Source organism: Psittacula echo, assembly GCF_963264785.1.
Source record: "Psittacula echo genome assembly, chromosome: Z".
Classification (NCBI taxonomy): Eukaryota; Metazoa; Chordata; class Aves; order Psittaciformes; family Psittacidae; genus Psittacula; species Psittacula echo.
In genome coordinates, this window is record NC_137742.1 from 70038246 (window position 1) to 70054769 (window position 16524).

The window sequence follows — 16524 nt, forward strand, 5'->3', positions numbered from 1 at the left end:
TTCTAGAATTTTACACGTTCTATTTGCTGCTAAGTCAGTGCAAGATTTCTTTTGTGAAAGAAGAGCTGCCCATTCCCTTCCCATACTGTGTAATCACACGTTTACACGTCTGAAGTTAGCATCTTTATGTTCAGCAACTGTGAAACAGACTGCATCTTTCATCAGTTCATCTCACTACAGATAACTGTAATTCCCCCAAAAGCTACCAATATATCAACCTTGTTGTTTTTATCGTTATATTTTTTCTTTAAATTAGCTATGTTTAGTTAGTAATGACACTGAACACATATCACAATAACACTGTATTTTATTAGAGATCATATTTTACATATCCCCATGAGATATAAAACCTTCCAAGAGAAAAGTATCAAAACTTTCAGTTGAAATCAGTTTATTTCAGACAATATGAGCAAATAAACCAAAGACATTTAAGACAAAGGAATGTAAAAGAAAATTTCGCACAGGTACAACTCTGGTATGGAAAGTAATTACAAGATTTAAACCCATTTCTGACACAACATTGTCTTTAAAACCCTACTGGAAGGAAAGTAAGGATGCTTGGTTCTCTTAACCAGTAGTTATAAACCCAGCAGCTTTAAAAAAAAAAAAAAAAAAAAGAAAAGATTAAATTAGGTGGCCAATGCACAGAAAAAGTCAAGAACTTAATTGAAATATCCAATATAAAAAAATACAGCCTAAGAATTTATTTAAAATTGTTAAAAATAATCCCAAACCCCATAAATAGTCACATTCTGAACCAATTGAAGTAAAATTTATTATCAGACTTTGGCTGCAGTTTTGGCTTAGTTAAGGATTTGAGGAAAGGATCCCAAATTTTTATACTAAAAAAATGGAAGATAAAGGAACAAAGATTAAATCTGCTGGTTAAGGAAGGCATCTTGATTGTACAGCTGATGATAAAAGAAAAGATTGAATGCTATATGAAACATGTTTTAGAAGCAATTTTAACAGGCAAAATACTTTAAAATATTATTGCATCAAAATTTAACTTTTCTGCCTAATAAAACTAAAATAGGATTTTGAACGCTCTCTTGTACAGAACATGTAAGTCTCTGAAGCATTTTAATTCTGAGGATGCAAAAAAATAAATGTTATGGGAATTTTCTGCTGGCAAGCTTACCACGCTTTGAGTTCCAACAAAAATCAGTATTTTCAAACACTACAGCTAATAAAAGTTACAGTACATGTTTATTGCATGAAAACATCCACTTACTGGATCTGATTTTCCACTTGTGGTTAGTGGTTCTTGTATTATTAACTTGCACCAGATCCTACCAAGTATTCCATTAATTACAAAACGCACAGTAGATTGAATTAAGTAGGGAAATCTATACAGTCTCAGAGATTCAACCTGTGCCAATGCACAAAATGAAAGTTTCACTTTCATTTTCTCTTAAGACAGCCTGTAGCTACATGATATAATTTGATACACTGTGAAACAACAATGATGAAATTAAATAACTTTAAGTGGCATTAGAGTTGGAAAATAGCACATCTTTTTACCAGTTATGATGACTTTTCATGCATTAGTATGAAACATAAGCAATGATATATGGAAAAGTAATGCATAAGCAAGAAATAGAAGAAAGTTGTGAAAATAAAGGAAGATTAGGAAATGGGATCATACACAAGCGGATATTTACATGCATTAACTGTAAACAGCAGCTCTACTTAGGGAATTTTTCACACTTGAATGGCTTTTGCACTAAATATGAATTAAGTGAAAACAAAGCAAAAAGTAAGACTCCATTCTTCAGTAATGTGAACACTGTCAAGGTGAACACTGGCTATGTGAGGTTGCAAATTTGAAAAATGTTAAAATATAGGCACATGATTCTGAATTAACAGCTAACCAGTCTGTGATATGCAAGCACATGTTCTGATGGGTTCACCAACTATGCCTTGCTTACTATCAACTCTCTGCATCAAGCTGCAATTTCTCTATGAAAGCAGCTGAATTTAGATTTTACAGTGATTATTTTTTGTCTATTTCATGTTATGACATCATTTTAATACATTCAAATAGTCAAAATGTTCAGAATAATAGCACAAACGTGGTGCAGATCAGAGCGTGGCCAGCATTGTCAAACAGGAGATACACAGCTTAATATAAACTACCTTTCCCCAAAAACATTAACATAGACACCAAAATTGTAACAACACGTATCAAAAAATAAGGCACATTTATCTTGATATGGTAACCTTGAAATAGAAAACTCATTTCAAAGAACAGTGTATCTGAGTTTTATAAAAAACCCTTGTATTCATGACAATTATTGACATTTCTCATCGTACATGATAATGGAATAATTGCACATATCCCAGTGTATCAAGTAACAAAATGGGAGTTTTATTAAGCATTTCCATTGCAGAATTATTTTGTAGGTTCATGTTTTCGTATTTACATAACTCAGGTGAATGGTAGAAGTATTAAATCTACCATCACTTATTACAAGTACTGCAGGCTTTCATTTTACCACAATTAATAATCCCCTTTGTGTTGAATAAATTGAAATTAATTGTGGAATAAATTGAGATTATTGTCATATATATAAACAATTGTAAATATTTGGACATTAGCTACTACGTAAGAACATTTTATTCTATTTTATTCACAAGCTGCATCAGGACTTCTACACTGAATTATTTGTACATAAATTCATCAAGGATCAGCAAAGAAGGCTGTTTAAAATCCAATCCCCTCTTTACAAAAAGACAGAAAACATAGTTAGTTAGCATTTAACCTGAGATTTAATCTGTTGAGAGGTTAACATCCTTAGAAATTTCTTCACTTGCTGCATTAACTTATACTGATGTTGCTATTGTATGGAAGGGGGGGTGGGGTAAGTAGAAACAAAAAACAGCCAAACAAAGCAAGTTGTTTGTAACATGGCTTTTCACTGTGTTGGTCAAAAAAATTATAGAATGCATGATTCTCTCACAGTATCCAGAAGCTGGAAAAATAATAATGTGCTTCTTATTGCACGCAAAACTTAGAGAAGATACAACTGCAGATTCCTCTTTATTTGAGTATTAAAGCCAGCTTTCATCTTAGCCGAATTCGGAAGGTATTTATCTCCATAGAACTCATACTTACTTCACTTAAATTTCTGGCATCTGGAGGTGAATGCATCAAAGATAAAGATGTGGGTGTAAGACTTTCCACTTTGAATTTGTTAAAGAGTTTATGCACCTTTATCTGGAAGGGGAAAAAAAAAAAAAAAAAAGAAGAAGAGAGAACTATATTACTGCATTTATAAAATACCTTCAAAATCTCCAACATGGATCCAAATGATACCCCTCCTTACAGGTATCAGCACAGCAATTCTCACATCAAATATGAACTTTTTAAGTGTCATGTCTAAATGCTACACAATAAATCAGATCTTCTTGGGCACTGTTTACTTGCCACATTTCAAAGCAAGTAAATTAAATCAACATATTAAAAAACTGATTAGATACATTTGTATTAAAATTATCTTGTTTCTAAATGAAACAATACTTGCTCTTCTGCTTAAAAGATAATCCCAAACTAATTTCAAAATTTGATTACAAAATTTATACAGATTCATAACTACCTACTCCATTTGTAACCCTCAGGACAAAGTTGCATGATTCATATTTCATAATTTTATGTATCACATCAATTCTACAGCAACTGCAAAACACTCAGATATTTGTAGTGGTGTAGGTGATGTAAGTGAGCCGGGGTAGACAAAGGACATGCTATAATAAGCAAGTTTTTAAAGTAACAGTCACATGGTTTGTGGATATGTTAATAGTAAAAAGATACACTTCAGAATATGTAACTTGACTCCTTTTAGATTGTAAAGTTCTAAAACATTATTAAAAATTATTTGAAAAATACTGACCCATGTTTTATGAAAACAACAAGTACAGGAAGTTAATGAGATTAAAACTAACCTACAGGTTCACTTGTCAATGCTTACATGGTCATTTCCACATATCAGCAGATCCATATCTTTATCAAATAGAAAACAGCTTTCAAGGTAAACTAAGCTATTATCCCCGAAGTGTAACTCTTGAGACATAACTGCCTAGACTTCGCTTATTAATTGCCTTAATTATCAGTGTTTCTACAATACCGATAAAATGTTAGTTTACCTTTCCCTGAGTAGTGGAACAGAGCAGACCCATGTCTCTGTTTGAAAATCTACAGTCAAATCCCTTTCTGTGAAGAATCAGAGCAGCTTCATCAGATGGCTTAATATCTACCTACAAATAAACAAAAAATTAGTCAGAAAGTAGCAGAGCTAGAAGAACATTTTAGAACTTCATAAAATTATCATTACCTTACAGGGATGGAGCCATCTATGCTTTAAACAATGTTCAGCATAGATTAAACTGTCACATTTCTTTTAATATTTAGAAAACTAAACATAGAAAGACCTAAACAGCAAGGAAGTTTAGATATACAAAGTCCTACCAAATACAAATGTAAGTTGCTAACCAAGGAGTTCAAGGCTCAGTAGATGCACATGTACAGACTCAGAATTTAAGTGTAATCACAGTTTTATTAATTGGCTTCCCAGAAAAATTATCTGGCAAAGCCAAAACTAAAGAGATCACACGCAAATTACAATAGCTAGCAAAAACTAGGTATGTGACTATGAACTAGAACATTGTATGTTCTATCAAGCTTTCATTCTGCAAAGCTGTCCTGCAAAATCTAACTTAGCTTAAGGTGTACATGAAGCTTTACACTAAAAAACAAATATTAAATAATCTTTTTGTTTCTCTAAGACATAAAGTGCTCTTGAACCTTATTAGGCATGAAAGAATAACCCAAGAGTAACCCACAACCATAACTTCCTAGTATGGACCAAACCAATAAAATTACTTACGATAAGTGGTCACAACAATAGCACAGAAGTGCCTCAAATCAGAATAATTTTCTGATATGTACTTCAGAATTGAAAGCCATAGCCTAGAACTGGCTGCGCAAGTTCAATTTACACAGAAACTTCTTTTTTTTTCTTTTATATTACGATGCAGAAAACTACTCTTGTACAGCAAGAGTATCAGAAAATAAATTCTTCACATTAATGATGAATGTGCATGCAAGCCGTCCTCACACCATACCAATGGTACATGACAAGATGCCCTTCATAGAATTGTTTAGGTTGGAAAAGACCTTTAAGATCACTGAGTTCAACCATTAAACTAACACTGCCAAGTTGACCACTAAACTGTGGCATCACACCTAAACGTCTTTTAAACACCTGTGGGGATGGTGACTCAACCACTTTCCTGGGCAGCCTGTTCCAGTGCTTGACAACCCTTTTTGTGAAAAAAATTTTTCTACTGTGCAATCTAAAACTTGAGGTCATTTCTTCTTGTCCTACCACTTGTTACTGGGGAGAAGAGACCAATACTCACCTCACTAAAACCTCCTTTCAGGTAGTTGTAGAGAGCAGTAAGGCACCTCCTGAGCCTTCTCAGCTCTGGACTAAACAATCCCAGTTCCCTCAGTCACTCCGCATAGGACTTGTTCTCCAGACTGCTCACCAGCTCTTTGTTACTCTTTTTTGGATATACTCCAGCACCTCCATGTCTGCCTTGTAGCTGTATCACTACACTTACCTTAGTCATTTGTTTTCTATAATGCATTACATTATTTCTTTGTTGGTTTATATTATTCAGCTCTTCCATCCTGTCACATATATAATAAAGGCATAAAAAAGATGGTATTCTCTACAGCCATACCAGGTTTTCAGGCTATTTTTTTCTAATGTAGTTCTGGCTTACTTGTTTTTATACTGGTGCTTTTTCTCAAAAATGCCACAAGCTAAGTTTGTTTACTTCAGTAAGTACTTATTGCCTTGTAGAAACCTATGCCAGCAAGCATCAGGCACTTTCTGATGCTTTAGCTCTTGAAGGTGTAGCAAACTAGAGAGGTCTTAACCTAATTGGTCTTGGATCCAAACAATTTTTTTCTTAGTAAAGGAGATCTTGTAACAGCTAGAAACAGCTGTTTCTTTGAAACCCAGCATGACACAGCTTCATAATACGCCAAATTCATAATATTAAGTACTTGTTCAGAAAACAAAAAATGGTAAACTTGGTACATGGCAAAAAACAAACTTGGTGCTTTCTAAGCAAGTTCCTAACTTAACATAGTAAAAACTTACTCAACAGTATTTGGAATTGAAATGAGACATTTTGCGGTAAAACACTGGTAAAAACTTTGCACAGTTTATAAATCTTGAATAAAACTTATGTTGAGAAGATTTTCATGATAGACATGAGCTTACAGCCACCTAAAATCAGATTTTTAATTAATGAATGGTGTCTACAGCATATTCAAACAAGTTTACATACTTAATATCACTGATAATTGAGTAAGCTCTTATCCTGTTTATTGGAACACTAGTACCACTATTTATATTAAGTAAAATAACAATAAAGATGTGACAAAATTATTTTCCATCTCCAACCACCAAATACCTTTGTTTTCATTGTAAATGATGCAACAGTGTTGCACTTAAAAGCAGACAGTTATGCACACAAAATAATACTGTCTGTTAAATATCAGATTAGACAAATATTAAAATTCATATTGCAAAAGCCCAACTTCCTATAGGGTAAATTAATGTTAAAAATTACAAGCCAATAATGGGTATCTACAGGTTCTCTTCTTACAGCAGAATTACTTTGTAGAAATCTGCATAACAAATGCATTTGTGAATTTCAAATGATGGCACAAATATTTCTTAATTTTAAATTAAGTATTATTAAGACTCAAAAGATTGTAAACAGAAAGGTAATAAACAACTAATGAAACCTTCAGAAAAAGAGTTTTGGTAAGTATAAAGATCAATGATATAGCAGGTAACCTTTTAGAATTCCCAGAACTTTATCATGCACACAGCATCCATGTGTAATCAATTAAGCTGTTCTAAGCTACTATCATAGCATGTGTAAGACCAAGTTGCTACAGCCTCTGCATCTATTTTAACTTGCCTCTTCTCATATCATCTCTAGGTAAATTAGATTAAGTTTATACAAACGTAAGAAATGTCTGAGCAAGGATGACCCTAGATTGCAACAAATACATCTTCTAAACATAGCTATGCTAACCAAATGAAAACCTGTAATAAATTTCTCTATTTTCAATGAACAACATCTTTAACCTTCTAAAACTTCACAGCATTTTTCATATGACAAATATTCCCTAACTACTATCAAATCTCTGACTACACTTCCTGGAAGAGCTGCTAAAATTTATTTTGATTTTGAGCTCTGAGAAATAAAAATGCAGTTCTCACATCAGATTTCTAGGTTAAAAAAACCCCTCAAATTGCTAGGCTTTCTCGTAAGCAGTATCCCATGGCAATACTGTTGAAATTTTGAAGAGAAAGAAAAACCATTTATATGTTTTTTATCTGATTATTGTAAGCATGCACTGAAACGTTTAAGCAATGTGACAAAAATATGCATTTACATTTAGTATAAATGGACAAATGTACTCAGTTTTTAAATCTTGAGACACAGTCTATTTGTAGTAGGTAAGATCTGTGTCAAAAACTCAAAAGAACTTTTTAAATACAGCTTCAGTTTTTAAGTTTTATATTCCTCAGGCATTTGACTCTTCCATCACAAGAGCACACATCTTGCAATCTTACAAGAACAGCCAATATTCTTTCCACTGAGAGGAACAGAGTTTAAAGGGAAACTAGGAAAACCCTTACTTTTTTTTATCATTTATGCTTTAAGGCGTTTTCATGCATTCTGATTTCTACCTTAAGTCTTAATACTTTTTTAAATTCAGTACTCTTTTATGTGAAATTGCAATGATACAATTTCTTGAAAATCAACAGCTAAAACAACGGAGAAGTAGTCTACATTTCTGGAAAAAATTGCAATGCATCAATTAGCCAGAATTATGACACTTGTTATCCAGTTTCTTCGAAGACCAAGAAAGGAAGAAGAAGGTGAAGAGTGATTCAAAAAGACTGTTTGGCATGCAAGAAATTATTTGCAAGGCATAGCAACATTTCTGCTGTAGGGAAGAACTGTCCTGTCTCTATAAAGATAGTGCTCCTATAGACTACTGATAGCTTTCACCTTGAAGTGCACACATTAAAGCTGTCTATCAAGAAATCATTGAAATATACAGTTGTGGACAGCAAAGAGATCATAACCTCAAACAATGTTATACCAGCTAGGATAGTGGGACTGCCACAGCCCAGATAAAATTGTAGAATTCACTTGAGAGTATTAACACTGAACTCAAAAAAGCATATAGAACCAGCCTTCCACTTCACCGGTTTGATGGCCACATGATACAAACAAGGGGAGGAAGTTTAGGCCTTGAAAAAGGAGAGGGCACATGTTCCTGAAGATCTAAACTTGACATGCTGAAGCAAACAAGTTGCTTCATGAAATGAAAAGATTTTACAGTGAAATATGGAACATACATTTCACATGAAGATTAATTCAATTCAAAGATTCCTCCTAACTATCCAAAGGCATACACCAGAGTTATTCCACTCTGAAATTGAAAATAAGAAACAAGTCACAGCTGAAGAAGTATACATGAGATTGAACTACTAACAGAGAAAATGTGACAAAGTCAACTATTCTTTAAATCTAATATAAGGATTAAGACTAAAAATTAACTATGATAAGTTATATATGAATATATATATAATATATATTTCATATATATATTATATATAATATATATTCATATATATATATTTCATATATATATATTATATATATTCATATATACATGAATATAATCTGAGGTTATTAGAGATGAGGAGTTCTACCAGCCACCATGGAGACTCTAAGGGAGAAGGGACAACTAGTTCGGAAATATCCAAGTATAACAGCACTAGTGAGTGATACTGCAATACATCACATATCTAATGCACCCACATTTTAAAAGGTGTTGAAAAACTGAAAACAATTCACACAAGATGTACAAACAGTTCTACTTTATAGTTCATTAAAAAGAAAATTGAAATATGGTGGTTACAATTGTGTAGGTTCCTTAGCAAAGAAAAAAAGTATTGAGTACAAAACAGGTTTTTTTTTGTGGTTGGTTTTCACAGGAACCAAGGATTGTAAGCTGATGTCAGAAAAATTAACATAGGTATTGTGTTAAAATATTTTTAAGCTTAAATAATTTACTCCTATGGATTTCAATATGTGGCAGATTTTCTTTAAGCCTTCCAAAATGGAATCAGAATTATCTAAAACCATATGCTTTATTTAAAAAACAAATTATATTTAATTCTTAATACAGAAGAGGCCAATATGATATATGATATCATATGGTATATGATCTCTTCTGCTCTTAAAATTTGGGAACATATTGAAATGTGCCCCCTCCACAGACAAAATAATGCACTATGCTTATTATTATTTTGTGAAAAAAAAAAAAAAATTAAAAAATTCCTGTATTTCATGTTACTCAGACACAAGCCTCTAGTTCTTGCAAATTTAATAAAAAGCAGTCATCATGCTGCAGTTTTTCATACCATATAACCCCTCCAAATTACTTTCCTAGAATAAGGCATTTGATGACACTGTATTAGTAAGCTATATCATATGTTTGTTCATAAAAATAGTAGCTTGACCTTACCTTTGATTGGATTGTCCTCAGATTGACTATATGCATGTCACAAGGCATGGATGACATGAGTGGAGAAAAAGTATTTAGCATCTCTGGGACACCGGAATCTGCATATGTTGTCATTGGAATTACAGGATGATTTAAGAAAGAAGAAATCATATGGCTAAGAAGTGATGGAAAACTGACTGATGCCTTCTCTTGATTCTGCAAAATACAACAGAAAATATTCGTAAAATCAAGTTAATATACCATCAGGTCTAAATTTCAAACCCCACACATTGTCTATATGATTCCATTAATTCACTGGAAAAATTTAACTTAAAGACTGTCTATTTAATTACTTTTGGAAACTTCTCATCATCTACTATTTCTCTTCTAGTACTAGGTATATGTCCTGTTTTTACAGATCATTAGTACATCTTTCAAAACGATCATTAGACAATACCTCACTTTACAACATTCCTCACTTTTATATGTTAGCCCTTGATGTGTAAACAATGTCATTTAGAGAAAGAAGCTAGCTACTACTTCAGCAAGTTGCTTCTCTCTACTCAGTACCTAACTGAATGTTGACAGTCAGCTAATTTTTTGCAGGCTTCCTTTTCTGCATAGATTTTCTTTCCTGTATTTCGTATCTATTTCTTCAGATTCACCCAAATTGTCTCTTACATCCCTCTTTCTTTTTAAATCTAAGTTCTAAAATTGTCTGATGAAGGAAATTGTAACTAGCATTTTTGTCCTGGCCTACAATGCAAAAGATTTCTTTCAGCAGTTTTATTCAATGTCATCCCAGATTGAACTGAATGCACTCTCCCCTGAGACTTGAAAAGTCTTCTACTTTCCAAAGTTTTGTATTTGCAGTGCTTTTACATGGCTGCAGAAGCTGTGTTACAAACCTGAGGTGACCAAGTCCTACATATTCACAACAGCTAGTTAAAAGTCCCTAGAAGCCAGAAAATAAAAGAAACTTTAAAAAGGTGTTTTCTGTTACAGGATGTCAGCGAAGATACAGCAGAAATGGATGAAAACTTATTTTGCTCTCATTTTTCCTTGCACACTTAATCAAATAAATCACTGTTTGAGGTTAAAGAGGTAATTTTTAGAGAAAACTTTGCAGAAAGTTTACTGAAAAAAGAGTATCTTAAACACTGGTACCTTAAAATTTGTTTTTCATGATAGGCTGAAAACATGGAAATAAAAAAATAAATAGGAGATACTTAAAGGAAAAGAAGGATTATTTAACAGCTTGTAATGGATATGCATAACAGTAATTCCTGGTTTTGGGGTGCACATGCATGTATGAATATTTATTTATAACTCTGCAGCAGCTTTAAATACATCCGACAGTGTAGCAATTGAAAATATGCCAGAGCTGAATTGAAGCAAGATGGTAATTCCTGTTTTATTCTTGGTGCTTCTCTTTGTAATGACTACACTGTTTGCCTCTTTGGTAGCTCCTAAGCATTGAGGCTAATAATTTTACATATTTATTATCACCTCCAAATTACTTTCCAAAAATGGTAACACTTGATAGTTGCAGAGGATTGCTCCTCCATGCGCCTCACTACTTTTGTTTACATTTAATTCCATCTGCCACCTTACTGCTTGCTTAATGCCTTGAGTCTTCCAATTCCTCAGTTAGCCTTGATTATTTTTTTTATTACCTTGAATAGTTCAAGATCAGTGGCAAACTTCGTTATCATTATTTCCTTTTTTCTCAACTGAAGTATGAGCAAGCTTGCTCTGAGTATGCTAAAGCTAAAGTCTTTTGTTCAAGTGACTGCATGCATGCTCTGCCCACAGGGAAAATGTGCATATACATGTTCTTTCAAAGAAAAATTCACTGTTTCACACCAAAAGGAACACAGTTTAGTCTGTTGCCATAGAAATGCTAGAGTCAGTCAAAACATTTTATCACCAGTTTTCTTACTATTATTTTTTCCCCTGTAAAATAAGTTGACTGCTTGTACCTGAGAACTTGGGAAAAAAAAAAGGTCTTCTAGAATTTCTTTCAAATTGCACATGAAACAGTTAAATAACTTATCCTATTATAATATTTAAAATATATAGCATTTATATATATATAAATATGTTTCAAAAGCCCTTGCAACTGGTGAACTGGTAACAATGGACAACGAGAAGTCTGAGGTACTCAACAACATTTTTGCCTGAGGCTTTACTGGCAGGCTCTCTCCCCACACCTCTCAAGTGGATGAACTGCAAGGCACAAACTGGGGGAGGAAAGTCTCTCTCACTGTAAGTGAAGATCAGGGTCATGACCATTTGAGGAACCTGAACATACACATATCTATGGGACCTGATGAAATCCATCCCAGAATCCTCAGGGAATCGGCTGATGTATTTGCCAAGCCACTCTCCATGGTATTTGAGAATTCATGGTAATCAGGAGAGGTCCCTGGCGGCTGCAAAAGGGGCAATATCACATTTTCAAAAAGGGTAGAAAGGAGGACCCTGGGAACTACCAACCTGTCAGCTCACCTCTGTGCCTGAGAAGATCATAGAACAGATCCTCCTAGGAGCTATGCTAAGGTACATGGAGGACAGGGAGGTGGTGATCCAAGACAGTCAGCACAGTTTCACCCAGGATCCTGCCTGTCAAACCTAGTGGCCTTCTATGATGGAGTCACTACATCAGTGGACAAAGGAAGGGCTATGGATATGGTCTGTCTGGCCTTCTGTAAAGCCTTTGACACAGTCCCCTCCAACATTCTTCTCTCTAAACTGGAGAGATATTGATTTGATGGGTGGACTGGTTGGTGGATAAGGAATGATTGCATCAGTTTGCAGATGACACAAAGCTGAGTGGTGCAGTTGACACATCTGAGGGATTGGATGCCATCTAGAGAGACTTGGACAAGTTCGAGAAGTGCGCCCATGTGAACTTCAGGAGGTTCAATGGGACCAAGTGCAAGGTCCTGCACTTGGGTGTGGGCAACCCCTGGTATTAATACAGTCAGGGGATGAAGGGATTGAGAGTACCCCTGAGCAGAAGGACTTCAGACCTTTCTGAAAACTTCTGTTACATGTACAGAACAATACCATGTACAAAAACATAAGCATGACACCCATGGGTCAAAATCTTGCCCAAATCCCAGAGATGAAAAGTAGAAGAAAAATGGGAGCAAGTTTGTATACTGGCTGATGTGAAATTAAACAAATTGCCATGGTAAAACTACCAGATCAATCCTCAGCATTGTCTCGGAAAAGATAGCACAGGGCAGGTCAATCTCCTAGGACTAAATCTTTCAAAACCCTCTCCAAAGCTAACAGAAGTAATTTGAATAAAAAAAGGTATTATTAAAGATGCAGTAATGCATTTTGCAATTGAGAAACCAGGAATTATCAAAGGAAAGACACAGAAAACTATGAAGAAGAATGTGGGTAGGAAATAACGATTTCCTATTCATGGGCAATAGGCCAAAATTCTCAGATGAACTGTAGCAGAACTATAGTGTGGCTCCTCAATTGTCAGATTCCAGAAATCACCGAGGATTGCAGAGAAACACAGTCTCGAAGGGCACTGGCAATATTAGAAGCAGAGCTGATCCAACTTGTCTTATTCTTGCTCCTGCTGTATTTAGATGTTTTATCACAGGCATAGCATTGTACTTAAGTACTATCTACTTCAAAACTTTGAAAAGCTGCACTAAGATATAGGTGGAGATTTTATCTCGAACCTTGTATTCCTACATCTGGATGACAAGTCAGTTTGGGATGACTGCACCAACAGAAGAACTGTAATATGTAATAGCAATGGGAATGGAGAGCACAGCAGATGTCAAAAGCTGCCAGAAGAGCAGTGGAAACAGGGTTTTGGAAACACTGGGAAGACAAGCTCTCACAGAGGATCTACAGTGGACACTTTAAATCCCACTACCTCCTAGGCACAAAAGAATTAACAAAAGGTTAATTCTGTCCTCTCTCAATCTAGTGATCCAAAATTTAAACAGGACTCTGGGGAATGGGAAAGACGGGAAGGGTTTGCACATACAGACAACGAATTTGGAAAAATAGTCACTCTATATGCATATTCACTGTGTGGGTGGCTTTCAGCAGTACCCTGCTCATGCTAAGTCAGAAGATGCAGTCCCACAGTCTCTATCTAATTAAAGTACTGCTTTCTCAAACCTGGCACTATTTCCTCAACTTCAATGACAGTGTTTAGCACTCAAAGTGTGAATGAAGCTCCACTGGCAGCCTTACGAACATTATGTACTGGCAAGATTCTGACAAATGCCACTAATATAGCTGAGTGCTGGCTTAATGAGCTGTAATCAAAGCAAACACTGCCTTTTTTAACTACCTTACAGTACATTCATGCACAATTATCCAACTGAAAACTGAGTTGAAATACAACTTCTTGAATGACTGTGCAATAGATGTAAATAAATCTTCATGTAAGATCTTTCCTTGTCATTGAAAGTAAAGTGAATACTCTTTCAGTTTTGAGAAAAAACAAACAAATCACACTCCAGTATATCTTAGGTTAAAAACTTGCAACAAGTCTTAAGACTAGCCTTGTCTATAAAAAGGGAAATTGCATTGGAAACTGTATTGGAAATAAGCTATTTTATTGATAAATGGAAGATGGAACAGTTTAAAAAAAGACTTGAAGGGTTTTCTGGCATGAGTTTAAATTGAGGAAATTAGGTCCTTAATTAGAGGGAGAAAACACTAATTAGACTCTTCAGAAATCATTTAGTAATTGAATGGAAGAAAAAAATGGAAAATAACTGTAGGGAAGAAAAGTAAAGCTGAACAGCTGATAACTGGAGTTCAATTGAGCTAACAGGGAAACAATTAACTCTTCAGCAGACTAGTAGTCTAAACTTTCCCATATGAAAGAAAAAGAAACTGAGGCAAAAAGAATATAAAATCCCAAATCTTGGCTATTTACTCCTCCTCTAGACTCTGCTATGTACAGCCGTAGTTAGGAAAGAAATCTAATTATAACTCCAAAACACCACCACATCCAAACTGTCTGATCAAACATGCTGAAATGTGGATGCTGACTTGGTGTCTCAGTGCACCCAAATAAAATCTGGAAACAGATAGAATTCTGGGCCTGCTAAATCAACGGATGCAGATAAAAACAGTATGACACCAAACCACCTAGATAACTCTTGGAAGGAAAAAGTCTTTCACTCCCTTTTATGTGTTGTGAGGAAAAAATTTTTATCAATTCCTGTGTCACAGGTTCAGAAAACCAACTGGCAGCACTCTTCAAAGAAGGCTTCTGAACTGGAAAATCTAACCTGTGGAGTAAAGAAAAACTCTTCAGAGCACTGGGAGCTCCAAAACATAGGGAGGTGATATTATTACATCTCTCAATCATAATCTAGCAACTGACAGCAAGCAAGATGGTCAGCCAAAGAATCTAAAACTTCCTGAAGACAAACATGGAAAGAAAAAAATTTTCTTTAAGTACAACACAAAGATTGCTAATTCATCTGCATGTTTGATGAGATCCTGCTTCTACAAGAGAACTGGTTGGGTAATACTGTGCTAGCCTGCTTATAGGTGATAAACAAAACAGGAGACAACATCACTTAACTATGTAGAATGCTCCCCACTTGAGGAAGAAGGTATCTGTAAGCAAGAAGAAAGTGAGAAAATTGCATTACATTCTTCCACACACATTGCCCTGAAGCTCCCAACTGGGATAAGGTTTTACTTGGGACTGATACTAGTCAAATTCATGAAACTGACATCAAGCAGTACATAGTTTCAACTTACCTGCAGGCTATACATGCAAGACTGCCTGGCTGTGACCTCACAAAGTGGAAGTCAGATGTGCTTGCTTTAAATGCATCCAAAGTTGCACATTGTAAGACAAAAAGTATAGTCAAAGTCTAACAAGCTCTGAAAGTCCTCAAGATATGGATGTATGTTTCTTGTGAGGTCAATGTTTGAAACGAGATTTTTGTGTGCCTGTAAACACTCCTAGTGCTTTTGAGGAGGAAAGTAGAAGGATGTTAGGCAACGGGTTTACACCCATAATGCAACAAATAGCAATCAGTCACTGATGAAAATTGGATTAATTTTCTGAGGTGATTAATTCTTTTTCAGTGTCCTATACTGCAATGCTGATGTAACCAAGTGTCAAAGAAAACACTGAACATCACTTCAAGCAGCTTTCAAACTGGGGAGTGGTCAGAGAGTAAATTTTGTATGCGAGTCAAATAAGGTGATGAAAAGATCTTCTCTGAGCAATGGGAGTCAGAACACCTAATACCTCAGAGATGCAAAAGCATCTTCAGCAGAACACTCTTCAAGTAATCTCTATAGAAAACACCAGGCCCTCTACAAAGAATTAGACTCTTAGGGAAAACTGGATAAATTGCAACCAGAAATAACAGCCACAAATGTGAGTGCTTAACAGGCAGCTATCCTGAAATCTTACAAAGCCTGTAAACAAAAATACTGATGCCAGAGTATTTTCTGCTACACTAGAGCACTAGACTTTCCTGAAATCCTGGGGGAAAAAGAATCCTGAAAAATGTAAGGATTGGATCTGCTTAAATTGTTCATATATGCATTTTTGTCAACACTGAAATCTTCATCAGTTAAGTTACATTTTTGCACATCAAAGCATAAATTTTTTTGGCCATGTGTTTCAAGTTCTTCATTGAGAACCATGATCTAGAATTCTTAGAGGTTTTGATAGCTATTGAAGTGACCAGCAAAGGAGGAATCAACTGAGCTGACAAAAACTGTTGTTACCTCTTCACTTCAGGGAATGGAAAATTTTCCATCAATTCACTGGGAGAATGTTACACAGAAAATGCATTTCTGTTACACTAGGTGAAAAAGGCCCCAGGAAGGCCGATTATAGAAGAAATGAAAATTCTGAGACATTGTAAAATACCCACCAA

General features: G+C 34.9%; 1 protein-coding gene across 10 annotated transcripts in view; it reads right to left on the reverse strand.

Moving 5' to 3' along the window:
- Positions 1-289: 289 nt before the first annotated feature.
- MAN2A1 (mannosidase alpha class 2A member 1) overlaps positions 290-16524 on the reverse strand; it is a 116984-nt gene continuing 100749 nt past the window's right edge. For 4 of the 10 annotated variants that reach the window (XM_080637156.1, XM_080637158.1, XM_080637152.1 and 1 more), the window contains 3 exons: positions 9638-9832; positions 4147-4257; positions 290-3220 (listed from right to left, as the gene is read on the reverse strand). In XM_080637156.1, coding sequence (XP_080493282.1) covers positions 3068-3220; positions 4147-4257; positions 9638-9832 — 459 coding nt within the window. In that variant the 3' untranslated portion in view covers positions 290-3067. Of the gene's footprint in view, positions 3221-4146; positions 4258-5012; positions 5696-9637; positions 9833-16524 lie in introns of those variants that run through there. The other 6 variants (XR_013958706.1, XR_013958707.1, XM_080637155.1 and 3 more) reach the window with 5 other exon arrangements.